The sequence below is a fragment of the Candida dubliniensis genome, chromosome 7 (genome assembly GCF_000026945.1).
Source record: "Candida dubliniensis CD36 chromosome 7, complete sequence".
Lineage (NCBI taxonomy): Eukaryota > Fungi > Ascomycota > Pichiomycetes > Serinales > Debaryomycetaceae > Candida > Candida dubliniensis.
This window is the reverse complement of record NC_012866.1, coordinates 689,370-703,990: the sequence shown is the minus strand read 5'-3', so window position 1 is coordinate 703,990 and position 14,621 is coordinate 689,370. Positions and strand designations below refer to the sequence as shown.

At 34.9% G+C, this 14,621-nt stretch overlaps 8 protein-coding genes across 8 annotated transcripts; 3 read left to right on the top strand and 5 right to left on the bottom strand. All coding sequences in view use genetic code 12, as the record gives it.

Annotated features, from left to right (window-relative positions):
* Positions 1–221: 221 nt before the first annotated feature.
* On the top strand, positions 222–2,504 carry CD36_72720 (chitin biosynthesis effector, putative; the record flags this gene model as incomplete). The annotated part of the gene is made up of 1 exon (XM_002421441.1): positions 222–2,504. One exon carries the CDS (start codon positions 222–224, stop codon positions 2,502–2,504), a length of 2,283 nt encoding a protein of 760 aa, XP_002421486.1.
* A 2-nt stretch (positions 2,505–2,506) lies between these two features.
* Positions 2,507–3,109, bottom strand: CD36_72710 (phosphoprotein phosphatase, putative; the record flags this gene model as incomplete). Its single annotated transcript, XM_002421440.1, has 1 exon — positions 2,507–3,109. One exon carries the CDS (start codon positions 3,107–3,109, stop codon positions 2,507–2,509), a length of 603 nt encoding a protein of 200 aa, XP_002421485.1.
* Positions 3,110–3,256: 147 nt separating this feature from the next.
* Positions 3,257–3,994, bottom strand: CD36_72700 (phosphoprotein phosphatase, putative; the record flags this gene model as incomplete). Its single annotated transcript, XM_002421439.1, has 1 exon — positions 3,257–3,994. One exon carries the CDS (start codon positions 3,992–3,994, stop codon positions 3,257–3,259), a length of 738 nt encoding a protein of 245 aa, XP_002421484.1.
* Positions 3,995–4,082: 88 nt separating this feature from the next.
* Positions 4,083–4,601, bottom strand: CD36_72690 (conserved hypothetical protein; the record flags this gene model as incomplete). Its single annotated transcript, XM_002421438.1, has 1 exon — positions 4,083–4,601. The coding sequence occupies one exon, from the start codon at positions 4,599–4,601 to the stop codon at positions 4,083–4,085; it is 519 nt and encodes a 172-aa protein (XP_002421483.1).
* Positions 4,602–5,160: 559 nt separating this feature from the next.
* Positions 5,161–6,195, top strand: CD36_72680 (glutamine amidotransferase, putative; the record flags this gene model as incomplete). The annotated part of the gene is made up of 1 exon (XM_002421437.1): positions 5,161–6,195. One exon carries the CDS (start codon positions 5,161–5,163, stop codon positions 6,193–6,195), a length of 1,035 nt encoding a protein of 344 aa, XP_002421482.1.
* A 171-nt stretch (positions 6,196–6,366) lies between these two features.
* CD36_72670 (SIT4 phosphatase complex subunit, putative) lies at positions 6,367–8,910 on the bottom strand (the record flags this gene model as incomplete). Its single annotated transcript, XM_002421436.1, has 1 exon — positions 6,367–8,910. The coding sequence occupies one exon, from the start codon at positions 8,908–8,910 to the stop codon at positions 6,367–6,369; it is 2,544 nt and encodes an 847-aa protein (XP_002421481.1).
* Positions 8,911–9,834: 924 nt separating this feature from the next.
* On the top strand, positions 9,835–10,305 carry CD36_72660 (mitochondrial 54S ribosomal protein YmL49; the record flags this gene model as incomplete). Its single annotated transcript, XM_002421435.1, has 1 exon — positions 9,835–10,305. One exon carries the CDS (start codon positions 9,835–9,837, stop codon positions 10,303–10,305), a length of 471 nt encoding a protein of 156 aa, XP_002421480.1.
* A 60-nt stretch (positions 10,306–10,365) lies between these two features.
* CD36_72650 (MAPKKK serine/threonine-protein kinase, putative) lies at positions 10,366–14,568 on the bottom strand (the record flags this gene model as incomplete). The annotated part of the gene is made up of 1 exon (XM_002421434.1): positions 10,366–14,568. The coding sequence occupies one exon, from the start codon at positions 14,566–14,568 to the stop codon at positions 10,366–10,368; it is 4,203 nt and encodes a 1,400-aa protein (XP_002421479.1).
* Between the last annotated feature and the right edge of the window lie 53 nt (positions 14,569–14,621).

The following is a 14,621-nucleotide window of genomic DNA, read 5'->3' as shown; positions in this document are numbered from 1 at the left end:
GTTTTTTTTTTTTCCTCCTCTATGGACAAATTTACGAGGTTGGTCGGTCCATGTAAATATTCTTAAACCACCACCACAACAACAACAACTACAGGTTGAAAAAAAAAAAAAAAAAAAAAAAAAAAAATACTCGACTGAAAATTTACAAACATATAAACCAAACAAAACAATATAACACAATTGAAAAGTACATTTTCTTGTCCTCGGTTTTTTAGACTTCAATGACAACTTCCTTCTCATTTTCACCTTCGGCTGAAGCAACACCAACGATAAGAGAAGATAATTTTGGGGAAACTTTAGGGATCAGGGCCAACCTTCAACATCAAGATATTGGTCCTCCTGATTTGATCCATCGTTCCATTTATGCTGGATCAAAATCGGCATTATATAACCAAAACGATTTTGTTAAAGATAAGCAGAAAAAAGATGATGATGGTTATGTTGGATATTATCATTTTGTTAATGGATTGAGGCCACAAAGTAGCGAAAATTATATTATGGATATTGTGAAATATGGAGCTCCTTATAAACGAGACGTTATAGTTACTTATTGCACATATAACATATTCAGCAAATCTGATTTTCGAGTAAAATATATAATACATCATAAAGATTTACTGGTTGATCGGACATACCAAATTGCAGGTCGAACAGTGACAGATATCCCAGTAAATTATTTACAGGAACTTGATGCCTCACAAATAGTACGATTCATATATTATTTGGATAACCTAGACGACCAATTTGTTGGATTAGTTAACTTCCCTGACTTTGTTAAAGATAAAGAGGCGATAGCTACATCACTTGATATATTGGCAAAACATCTTCGTAAAGGATTTATGACAGGAACATCATCTGCGTATGGAGCTCCAACTTCATGTGGTAATGACAAAAAGACAAACTACTATCGTAATCGATTGGTTGATGCCATAATAAGATTGGAAAAGTTGGGGGATTATAACATTAGTCAACTGATCAAACTGTCTTATGGAGACGAGTTCAATTATGTGATTCTTAAATTAATCAAAGATGAACTTGAATATATACAATTGATTAATGATTCTATAAAGGATAACTTGTATTCTACACATCTGGCATTGATATTAGTTGAGCAAGTGAAATTTCTCATATCAAAAGAGCAATATAAGTTAGCTTTGGAGATTGCGAAAAAAACGATATTGATATTGCCATTAGATTATGATTGTTGGTTTTATTTGGCATTGTCATATATTTTAGTTAAAGACATTGAAAATGCCTTACTTGTTATCAATTCGTTGCCTATTATTATAAATAAAAACAAAGGTGCACATGATCCACCGGATTTGTTTGTGTCGACGTTTATTGAACGACTCGAGTTGGAAGAAGTCATTTCCGAAAAACTGTTTTACGAATACTTCCCTAATCCTAAAAATACCAATGGTGAGCATATTGCTTCTATTCGGAAAATGTGGAATGATTTATTCTTATTTAATCCTTTGTCTAGGCATCCTATTGTGGGACAACACTTTTCCCAATCGCCATTGGTCAACAGCTCTGCTATTGAAATCGCGTCTGTGGATACCATTCTTGTCAAAACATGTGCACCAAGCTCCACTAAAAATGCATTTGCATCTCAATCAGCTGGTTCAAGTGCATCTTCGATTTTGAATTATGCTCGAAAATCAACTTGGGGACGAACATATGATCTCTTGTCATTTATGGTAGCACTTGTCGGATGGGAACACGTGATTTCGATTAAAGAAAGATTGTTTAAGCTGAATGTCGAATCTACCACTGCTGGAAACAACAATTACGTTGTAAATCATGGGGCCAAGGAACGGTTAGTGACATGTGAAGCTTGGTTAGAACAGTTGTTTATTACGATTTATGAAGATCTCCGGACACTAATGATTACTATTGCCAACAACACAAATCAAGAACGAAGTGCCTTAGAATGGGAAATGATAGGTTTGTTAGGGTGGCTGGTGAAACACAATTTACGAGATTCCATCAGCCTGTTGGTTACCAGTGTTATTGGCAAGAATGTTCAAGGTGAGTTTGATTACTTTGGTACCGTGCAACTATTGGAAATATATGACGAGTTTATTCTTGACAGCCCTGGATATATGGACAGTTATAATGGCAAGTTTTTAAGCAATAAATTGATCTTAAGGGTTTCTAGTAAACAAATGTGTGACAGCTTGGTAAAATCATTGGAAAAAGAATATTTCAAACTTGATTTTGTACTTCTTGCAATAATGAAGTTGGTTAGTTGGAATGTGCGATGGTATCAATATGTTCCTGATTATCTTGTAATGAGTATTTTACAGAAATTGATTGCGAAATATGATCTGGTTTACATTATGACCACCATCAGAATCATATTTGAACAGAACAAGAAGCAGAAAACTACTAAATCCTTATTTGGGAAAAAGAAGAAAGAGGGACCCTATGAATTCGTCGAAGGTGACACTATATATGACTATATGGATTATCTTGTCAACTGGATCGATAGTATATACTGATTTTACTGGGTTTTTTTGTTCAAGACCTTCTTTCTTTGTTTAATCATATAGGTGTAAAGCATGTAAAAACCAGGTATATAGACAACCAAAATTATTTTCAAAATCCAACCGTAATAAAATCCCGCGTCATCTAAGGACAAGATAACCAGACATACTTCTGAGAAAACCCCGGTTGGGTATAAAACGTAAAATGTTGTGTATCTTAACCACGTTAACCAGAATGGGACTTGACCAGTTAAGTTGCTGGCATAGTACGAATACCTTATAATTTCAGTGATGGACCAGCTTAAACATAAAGTGATGTAGCACCAATGGTAGTTTGCAGGAGAATCTGGCAAATACTGGTGAATCCCCCAAACAATTAACAAACGAGAAAACACTTGGGTGACAGTAGTAAACAATGGAGACTTGACCAATCCTAATAATGAATTGACAATCTCAACCACAGCCAAAGTTTGTATAACAGTAGTGGTTTTGTTTGTTTTTTCAAACACATATGGTTGACCGAGTGTAAGCGACAAGAAAACAGTGTTAAATAAAACAATGGACCATAATGATGCAGAAATTGAATTATAGGCAATTAACCACTTATTTGGCTGTGACATTCTGTAATGAAAAGTATTTCGTGGGAGGACCGGGACAACGAATGTACATATATAATAGAATTAATTTTCCATACACTTTTTCTTCTTAACTAAACTAATCACTATTTCTCATCAGAAAAAAAAAAACACAAACCGAATCTCTCTCTTTCACTGGGCTTTGATTTTTTTCAACACTTTTGTTCGTTGACCAATCATATAAGTGTAAAGGTACAAGAATCCGGGGATATACAATACAATTGCATATTTCAAAAAGTAATAGTAAGCAGGTAATCTACTTTTTACATAATCGTAAGAATTAAACACGGTTGTGCTTTCACATACTAAGCCAAGTGGATATAATACCAAGAATGCACTGTATCTTAACCATACCAACCAATACGGTGTCTTTATGCCGCAAATTTTGATAACGTAAAATCCATATCGAATAATCTCTGTTATCGACCATGCTAATGTCAATCCTGAAAATACGGTTATATCGTAATTGGCCAAGCTTTCGGGTATGACGACACATATACCAACCATGATAATCAATCTAGCGAACGATTGTAGCAATAAAGTTGGGATCGGTGTAGGCACTAAGCCAATTATAGAATGGAAAATCTCAATTGAAGAATTGAATATTTGGGTGTAGACCATGAATTGATGTGGGATTTCTTCAACTTCATAATGACCAATACTCCAGTTGTGGAAACACTGAAATAAAATATACCCCCAGAGAACTGCTGATACACTATTATACAAGATAAGGTACCCCTTCATTATTTGAAACGAGTAAACAACAAATAGAGGTAAAAGAAAAAGAAGAAATAATATGTTGTTAAATATATGATTTAGGAAAATGATAAACTGTTGTTGGTAAGAATTAGCAAATTTACATTCAAACATTCTACAAAATCCATGTGAAATTGATGTAATAGTAGCAGCATTTTTTTTTTTCTTAGAATAATTAGACTATTTATAAATCTACCTAATTTTAATTGTATTTTGCCAAAACGGCTTTCAATGTTTCTTCATCTCCGGCAATTACATCATTATCCCAATCAACCACCAATGGAGCTTGGAAAACATTGGATGCAATGGTATTTATCGATTGATCAGTTGATTCTTGTAATTTGTTAAAAGTATCATAAATCATTTGATATTCAGCTGGTGAAAAAGTCTTGTTAGCCCATTCTACACCTTTGACAGTGACAACATTACCTTTACTGTTGTAAAGTTCAGTTTTGCTATCGTGTAAAAATGGGAAGCAATTGTGCAAAATAGTTTTAGAAGTGCTGTCCTTCAAGTACTTACTAACAATCAACTTATATTGATCATAAGTTGGCATCTTATTCTTCATCAAATCGATTTGAAACTCATGTTTTGGTTTTTCAGGTTGAGTATCGTATGCTTTTTCTAAAATGTCATATAATTTATTAGAAAGAGGGATGGTTGAATTGTGAAAGATTGAAATAGTTGATGGGGAGTTTTGTAAACTTCTGAAAAGGGACATTATGCAATTGCTTTGTAATAAGATAGCAAAACAGGATAGGAATGTGTATTAAAATGAATTCAAAAAATAAAATAGATAGAAAAAAAAAGGAGGATAATTGAAAATATTAAACAATTGGAATAATCAATGTCTTTATATCATTTGAAAGGGAAGTTTAAATAATTCAGCAATCAAACAACAAAAAAAAAAATATTAATATAAAGCGATAAACCCCCACCAAATACTAATTCTGTTACTAATTCAATATAAACCTTCTTTCTCCTTCTATTGATCTTCCTCCCTCCTCCTGCTCTCCACCACCTTCCATAATAAACAATTAACTCAATCTACATATTATGTCGCAGAGCATTCTGTATTGTGTCATTTGCCATCACCTCCGCGACTTTATCTTAATTGTTGCGACTTTATTACCTGTATTTTTCGTTCTGTTCTATCTCACGTGATCTGTTTATTCAGTCATTTATTTTTTTTTTCTAATGATAGTAGTCACAAATCCACAGTTTCTTATCACTTTCTTTCTTTCGACTAATTTCCTTTCCTTTTCATTACCTCATCAACAATGTGTCGATTTATGATATATAAAGGTAGAGAAGAAATGGTACTTTCTGACTTACTCACAAAACCAGCTCATTCCATAATCAACCAGTCATTTGATTCAAGATTACGATTAGATATGCGAAACCCCGTCAATGGTGATGGATTTGGCGTTGGTTATTATTCAGAAAACCGTCATCCTTGTATATTTAAGGCAATAACACCAGCATGGAATAATGTCAATTTGAACAATTTAGCAGAGTGTACTGAGTCTAGTCTTGTATTTGCTCATGTTAGAGCATCTACTCAAGGGGTTTTGGCAGAAACTAATTGTCACCCTTTTTCATATGGGAAAATAATGTTTATGCATAATGGGGGTGTATCGGCATTTAATTTGATTAAAAAGAAATTGATCAATCATTTGGAAGATAAATTTTTCCTACATATTCAAGGATCAACAGATTCAGAATGCTGTTTTGCATTGTTTGTTGATACGTTATATAAAATGGGTTATGATCCAGAAGATTTGTCAGTTAAATTTTCCCATTCAATTCTCCGCAAGGCATTATTAACTACTATCGATTTGATTAAAACATGGCAATGTCAAGTCACCAATGAGCCATCCTTGTTGAATTTTGCCGCAACTGATGGGGAATCTATTGTGGTAAGTAGATATATTACTTCCAAAACTGATGAAGCTGCTTCTTTACATTTTAGCACTGGATCAAAGTTTTTCGAATATCAGCCAGGATTGTTTAAAATGGAAAGATTAAACCGATCTCAAGATGTCATATTTGTTTCTAGTGAACCATTAACATTTGAACGAGGTGATTGGTTATGTGTGCCCACTAACACAATTTTGACAATAACTAATAGAAACACCGTGTTGATGCACCCTATAGAAGACGAGTTCTATGATGGAGAAGTTCAAAGATCTTCTGGATTAGCCATGAGCAAGGGCCTTATTGGTGGCGTTCCTATGAAAGATGTTGAAGTTGATTCAACACTTGCTGAAGTGCCTCCATTGGATAGAGAGGGTAGAGTTGCTGTCAATGTATAATTAGTGTTTATATATTTATTTCATGATTCGTGAGTAGAAGAGAATTATCCACCAACCAACAAATAGGTTAGGAAACCACCGGTAATAGGTATACACACACACACACACACAGAAGTATATATATATATCAAGAGATACTATACATAATTAATAAAAGAAGTATATCAATGTCTAACCTTTACTTGCTGATCTTGTAAGTTTCGTGTCTTGTTTCTCCTCTTCGTCAGAGCTGTCTGATTCGTCACTTTTATCGTCCTCATTTTCAAGTTTCTTCAACGAACCTTTTGCATCATATAGGGAGTTTGATTTTTTGTATGATCTTCCATCATCATTAGGATCTATATAATCTTCTTCATCTTCATCATCCTCACTCGATGTTTCAAGCTCATCTTCGTGTTCATGGTTTGGAGTCGTCGATGGGTTGGTCAATTGTTGTGACATATAATTGGAAAAATGGTCATCGTCGTCCGATCCTGATTCATCTCCATCTAAAAAGTCTTTCTTCTTCTGTGGTTCTTCAAATACTAATCCTGTTTTCACCTCTTCTATTATTTCCCCAAGACCTTCTTCAAAAGTGGTATTTTCATCATCATCATCATCTTCTTCATCATCTTCATCACCACCCCCTAAAATGGCATTATATTTTTCTCTAGTATCATACAATACATTGTTAACATATTCTTCCCACACATTGCTTTCCACTTTAATATCAATTAACTCACTCAAAGTATTTGATGGATATAATTGAACAAATTTCACCACTTCTTCAGCAATCAAGGTCAAATGACCCATAAACCCCAATCTCAATCCATTGTGAGTTGATTCATAATCGGCACACAACTTTTGACCTTCAATGATTTTGTTCGTTATATCACCCAGAGCAAATAAATCAATGGCCAAAAACTTGTTGAAACCAATTTCCATTGACCCATTCAAAACTTGCTGCACAATATCAAACACCACATTATGCAAAAAATTGTTCCATGGGAAACGGAAAAACATGGACAAGATGTTGGATATAATTTGAGTATCAAACAAAGCAATTTTCAAAAAATCACCAACTACAGGACTACTCCTAAGTTGTTCTTCTGTCAAATTTGCATTTGCATGAGTTTCTTCTTCATCAATACTGTCATCAGCATTAAAGTCGTCAATAGTGTCATTGGCATTACTTCCAGCATTGTTGTTATCATCTGGGAGAACAATGGTTTCATTGTATTTGAAACTAATGGGATCAAAGTCTTTCATTTTTATTCTCAATTCATCTCTTTCTTTAACAATATCAAATCCTCGATTCTCATTTAGCAAAGCCATATTTGAACAATGCAATAATTCCGCAATCAATTCGCATATTTTGAATCTTTCAAACCCTAAAGGCTCAATATCACCAAAGGGTGTCCTTAACTTGCAATCAGGATCTTCCTTAATTAACAATTTATTGAATTCCTCTATCTTTTCCGCAAACACTCGCAATAAATGTCCCAAATAGATTGGATCTCTACCTGTTGGTGGATGATTCTCTAATCGGATGTGTAAAATTGGTATAACGTCATAATCTGAATTATTCTTTCTAATGATTTCTATTATTATGCCAACACCATTAGCTAACGCATATCCTCCTTTCAACATAATATTACATAAACGTTTCATTTGCTCATGGGAAACCAATTCTCTAGTCAATTCATTAGGACCAATTGTAGAATTATCTGTAGTCGAATTGGCTGAAATGGTTATCAATGCCTTTAAAAAATCTGCTGTGGAGCTTTGTCTCACTAAAAGCATTTCGTAATCTTCTTCCTTACCACCTGAAATGTCCAATGCTTCAACCAAATGTGTGATCAAATCCTGGTTCTGTAAAAAGTCTATTATCCCAGTAGAATTGTCTGGTTTATCAGTAGAAATTAACTTTAATAAAAAATCCATCAACGGTGGGTTGGATAGATGATTCACAAACTTTTCAACTAAATTGGGTTGATTCTCAATAAGGTATGTTATCATATCTTCACATTTCATATCCAACAAATGCTCCATAATTTTCATAAAATAAGTCGACAAGCTAATACTGAGTGGTTCCTTATCATCGAGAATTTCCCATAGTCTGTTTAAATTTTCTGTTGATGCCATCACTGCATCTGTTAAAGACCACACATCAGCGCTTAATATTTCAGCAGCAATAGTAGCTCTTCTAGTGGCCTTTTGTTCTTCTGACTCCTCAAGATCTTGTTCATCAGTTTCGTCATTCTTTTCATCATCTTCTTCTTCTTCTTCTTCGTCGTCGTCAGCGTCATCGTCGCCATTTTCTTTATTCTTATCTACTGTTTTGTCCATTTTGTTGTCCTCTTTAGAATCTTTGGAATCCAGTTTTGAACTCGTTTTTTCCACAGTTTTGCCATCACTAGTAGACTCTTTTGCGTCCACTTTACTTTTAGACTCATTTACAGAGGGATTTTCATCATCCACGGCACCTTCGAGAATCACTAAATTCACAAGCATTCCTAATATCTTATCCTCTCGCAAAAAACTCATTAGCATTGGATTGTTTGATAATAACTCTTGTAGCAAATCATTTTCATCCAATAATTTCTTTAAAACTTCAAGTTGTCCTTCTTCTTCAATTTTACCAGATTCCAGGTCTCTATTATAATTTTCCAATAAAGTGGAAATGTTTGAAAGTGACGTAAACCCATTACTGAATTTCCAAAATGACCCTGACATTATAAATAATCAATGCTATTAATACACAATAAAACAAAATACACTATGATGATAATAATGCTTCAAAACCAAAAAATAAAATAAAAAAAAGGGGAAAACAGGAATAAATAAATAGGCTGAAAAGGTGGAGCCAAATATTTAGGGAGAGAGTTTTTTTTTTGAACCAGATATTAAGTATGTAGAAATACCTATGTCAAACTCAATGCAAAAGTTGGGTATATCAGTGTATCTTGGATATATCTCTCGAGTCCAACTTCAATCAAACAAATAGTTCCAAAAAAAGAAACCTGGCTATGTTTGAATTGTGTGTAATAGTTGGAATAGGGAGGTTCCACAATATCTGCTGTATATGTATGTATAAATACAATGGATGTGTGAAGTGTGTAATTTATATCTTCCTTTCCTCCAATTTCAAATATGTCCAACTAAATATTAATAGCAATTAAATAATTAAAAGTGTAATAACAGTAGGATGAGTGATAATAAAAAAAGAAGACCAACTGCTATAAACTTTTAGTTACAATGTTAATAATAATAATAATAGCTATTGATAGCTGTAGTGATGGGGGATAGGGAACTATTAAAGCAAAGAAGAAATAAGTTAAATCTGGTATCCTCACAAGTTGATTGTAAAAAACTTTTTGGGTTGAGGTTGTTTGTTACTTTTGCAAACCAACCAAAATGGAGACAGAATGAGAAGAAAAAAAAAAAAAAATTGTTGTTGTTGTTGTTGAGATTGAATGAAAAGAGAAAGAGAGAAAAAAAAAATCTTTGTTTGCCTGTATATAAATATTGTTACTCAAATTTTTTTTCTTCACACACACTTGATGATTGTTGGTTGGGAAAAAAAAAAGTGTAAAGAAAACTAAACTATGGGTGTCAGAGGTTACAATCAATAGCCCAATAATATTCCTTCAACTAACTATGTTCAGATCCGTGTCAAGGACTATCAAACCTGTTAACTGGTTTAATGCTACCAGGTTATATTCAATAGCGAATAGCAATACCGCCACTACCACTGCCTCAGCATTGTCAACATTAAAGTTGTCATCAAATGGTTCTAGAGACTTGTATGCTATTTTCAGATTACACAATTTGCCATATTTAGTAACTAAAGGTGATAAAGTCTATTTACCATACAAACTAAAAAATGCATCTGTTGGTGACGTGTTAAATTTAAACGATGTGGTCACTTTAGGATCTCCACAGTACACATTGAACATGAAAGAAGGCATATCATCAGAGTTATTTGATTTGAAAGCTAGTGTTGTTGAAATCACCAAGGAACCAAGATATCAGGTTGTCAGAAAGAAACAAAGATGCAGAACGACAAAAACTAGCCAAGTGGAGCCTTTTCAGACTGTTTTAATGATCAATGAATTGAAATTAAAATAAATTCAGTCATCTAGTTTTTTCTTTTCCCACATATACCTATATGTATATATATATTATAATTCATGTAAATAATCTTTTACTATTATATCTTATCATTTCAGCAAGTTTAGTGTTTGCAAAATTGAAGTCATGATCCAAGGTATTAACAAATGGATCATTGAGCAACTCTCCGGCTGTGGGACGATCTTTCGGGTCAATAGTGAAGCATCGATTGATGAAAGATTCAGCTACTGGAGACACCAAGTGTGCAATATCGTCTGGGATCGGTGGAGCAAGCTTCTCCTTACCAGTTTTATAAATAACACTAATGGCAGCTTCATTAGACCAAGGACGTTTCCCAGCAAACATTTCAAGTACCACACAACCTAACGACCAAATATCAATCTTGGCACTATAACCCTCAACCATGCTATCAATAACTTCAGGTGCCATCCAGAAAATTGTACCCTGCATGGACATGTTCGCATTGTTAGCGTATATATCGTTTGATCTCTTAGATATGCCAAAATCGGATATTTTACAAGTCCCATCCACTTCTAACAAAAGGTTGTCTGCTTTCAAATCCCGATGAATAATATTATTTGAGTGTAGATACTCTAAACCAAGAAGAATCTGTTTCGTGATAAATCGTATTAAAGTCTCCTCAAATTTCCCATATGACTTTAAACATAGAGCAATGGACCCACCTGCCACGTACTCGAGAAACAAACTGTATATGTTTTTCTGTTGATCGTAGCCCAAGTACTGAACAATATTCATATGATTCAAATCCTTCATAGTTTCAACCTCTTTATGCAACGCCTCGATACCCTCCTTATTATTGCGTCCGCACACAACCTGCTTTACAGCAAGCATTTCACCAGTGGTAACATTTAATCCTAGATAAACATCTCCAAATGAGCCTCTTCCAATCAACTCACCTTTGATCCACGCATACTCTTGGTATAATCCGTTTTTATTACGAAGCTTACTCACAAACCCCTGCTCTATCTCTTGTGATGTCACTTCCACAACTTTTTGACCCCACATTTTGGTATTAGATCTAGTTAACTTGGCACTGTTTTCCCGGGTAATATTAGCAAAAGTATTAGGCGGCGAAGCTTGTTTCATTTGGAGAACTTTGCGACGAGCCTCATTGGCAACACCTCTAATTGTTTTCATACGACGCACCCTGAGTGATGGTTGCTCGTCTTTGGCATTTCTCGAATCTGCTAATGTGGGAGCTACTGGCGACTTATTAGCACTTGAAAAAGTCCTGGAAATGGTGGGTCTTCGTTGAGGCGATGGTGATACCGGTGAGTCATCAATAATGGGTTTGTCCAAATTTGTGTACGGGAAGTACTTTTCCAAATTATTATAAACTTCCTCAACAGGCGGTCTTACATTCATATGGGAAGGCTTTTTGTGAATTGGTTTGACAAAGAAATCCTCTTCAGGATCATCCAATTCTACTTTTCCGGCAGAAACATCTGCAGCTTCTTTTTTTATGGGCTTGACAAAAAAATCATCTTCAGAATCAGCATCATCATTATTATTACTATTATTATTACTGAGTTCTCTTTGTTTTTTCTTCAATGGCTTTACAAAAAATGCATCCTCACTATCATTGTCATCAATAAAATCTGAATTATCCTTCCGGCTTCCAATACTACTACCGGAAGTAACGCTCTTGGTAGATGTCGATCCAGATCTGGTTTTAAGAATAGAGTTTTGTCTCTGAATTTGCACTCTCCGATCACCTGGTGGCGGTGGAGCAGCTCTTTTAGCTATAATTGAATTGCTTCTACTAATTGTCTCCGGTCTCTGGACCACCACGTCATCTTTTAATGCCATGACCGTTGATGTAGATATGGGTGATTTCTTCGTATTTGCCACTGAAGAAGAATAGATGTTGGCAATAATTTTTGGAGCTTTACTTTCATACGGAGATTTCCGCCTTTTATCAAAATCAATCTCATTACCTTCCTTACGGAGAACTCTAAATGACTGACCTGTCAGTGTTGGTGATGTTGAAATATTGTTGACCCCAGAAGTATCAATCTGAAGCTGTGGAACTTTATTTCCCTTCTTGGGTGCGTTTGCAAATGGAAACTTTAATGGAAATTCCTTTGGTTTTTGCTTTGTGTCAGTACGTTTTGATTCAGCTTTTTGTTTAGTCGCAGTTAGAGATTTTGACGGATCTTCTGATATGCTTGTTAAATCTTTAAAGTTCCAATAGTCCACTAGATTATCTCGCTCTTCCTGTAGTAAGTACTGTGGCGTTTCAGGGTAGGTTTTATTCCCGTCAGCAATATATGACTTTGAGTCTGATGATGTTGTTGAGAAAGTAGTGGTTGTTCCTTCAGGAGATTTTAACTCTTGTCGAACGTAAAACTTGTGCAAGCCATCAAGTTTCAAAACCTTTGGTATTAAATAATCAGGAATAGGTTCACCTTCTTTATGGAAAAAATCGGTCAAGTGTAGTGTAATTGATCCTATATCAATCAATCCAAGAGCTTTAACGATATGAGATTTAGCGTTTGTAAATTCTGTTATGACAATGGGGACAAACAGAATGTTATCTTTACTGGCTAAAATCGTTATCGATTCATTGTCTTGAAATTTTCGCAGCTCTAATCCCTGACGTTGAGTGGGGAAATATTTTGGATCGATACTTAAATCGTCTGAAAACGATTTAATAGATTTTGGTGACCGCTCACTGTCGACAGAAATTTTCCTTTCATTAAATGCGGGAGGGTCTGATTCCAATGGTGGAGGTAAATCCAAAGACGGGAAATACGATGAGCTCCTTTGCTTTGTATTTTTTGCGATTTTATCACCACCATATTTTCTTAATGTGCTTAGAATACCGTTGCTTTTTTTATCATTTTTAGGGACGCTTTTAAGACGATTATCATCAAAAGAGCTGTATCTCTTTTTGGCATCTTTGCTTTCATTTGATGTGCTGCGGCTATGCATACGGAAAAACAGATGATGTGAAGGTGATGACAACTGTTCTTTTGGTTTGGAATCAACATATGATAAAGGTCTTGGGATTGATGACGATGAGTTTGACGATGAGACTGAAGATGTGGACATATGCTTGGTATATATAGGGGTGGACTTTCTATTCTCGTGCTTTAAATTTATAGGTGACATTTCGCCGCCACCGCCGCCGCCGCTGCCTAGCGACTTCCGTGGCTGGAACTCATGTGACGATTCTTTGCGTAATAACTCAATAAATCTGTCGACTGAGTTCAAATCATCATCAAGTAGTAAAAACTTTGAAAACTGTTTCCAAATCATAGACTCTTTGTCAAAATTCTCCAATTCTAAAAACCGATTGCCAGATATTTCATTCTTTCTAAAAGTTTCTTTCCAAGAGTTGTTAAATTGATTCTTATCCAACCACTTGATTACATTCGACATCTGCCATTTATTAGAAGCATTGACCAAGGGTGATTGAGTATTCATGGCGTATCTCACAAACCTCTTATCCTTGCTTACCTGTTCTGACCCATTCGATATGGTGGATGCATCTGATCCCTGTCTAACATGATCCTTATTGAAAACAGGCTCTTCCACGGGCTTTGGCTTTTCAAGTTCCAAGGAGCTTTTGCTATAGTCATAGCTTCCAATAATTGACCCAATGGCATTTGAATTTAGACTGACTGTTCCAGACTTTGTGGGTGATGGCGAAGAAGTTTCCACTATAGTAGAATCTCCACCAGCTTCTGGTGACTCCAAAACTGGACTTATGACCGGTTTCTTCGAATAAGGGAAAATATCAGATTGGATTGGCGATATTAGGAATTCTTGAATGGAGTCATCATGTTCAGAGAAACTAAAGTTTGTATTGCTGTTTTTCAGGGACTGTCTAGAACCCGGATCATGAACTTGTTCAGGTATACTTGAATATGATCTTGCAAAGGGTAATTTTGGCTGCAGATATAAGGTTGAGGATGAAGAATAAACTAAACTGTCTGACGATATTCGTGGCTGTAATGTGTCTGTACTTTGCAGCTTCATCGCTTGAAATGGTAGTTTGATTCGCTGGGTATCATAGCTAACAGACCTCCTGTTATTGACATTGTCAATACCTTCTTTCGAAGGGTTAAAATGATTATATGGATGCAGCAATTTGACTTTACGTTTTCTTTGATCAATACTGGAAAAATGGAGAGGATGTGAAAGATTCCAGATAAACGGTTCGTCTTTGGATAGCAATAGAATCTGATTAGAAACAATAGTGAACCAACAAAAAAAATAAAAAAAAATATTCATGTAAACAAAAATAGAAACAAATACAAAGAGCTCTAGTTTGTTGAAGAAGTTGA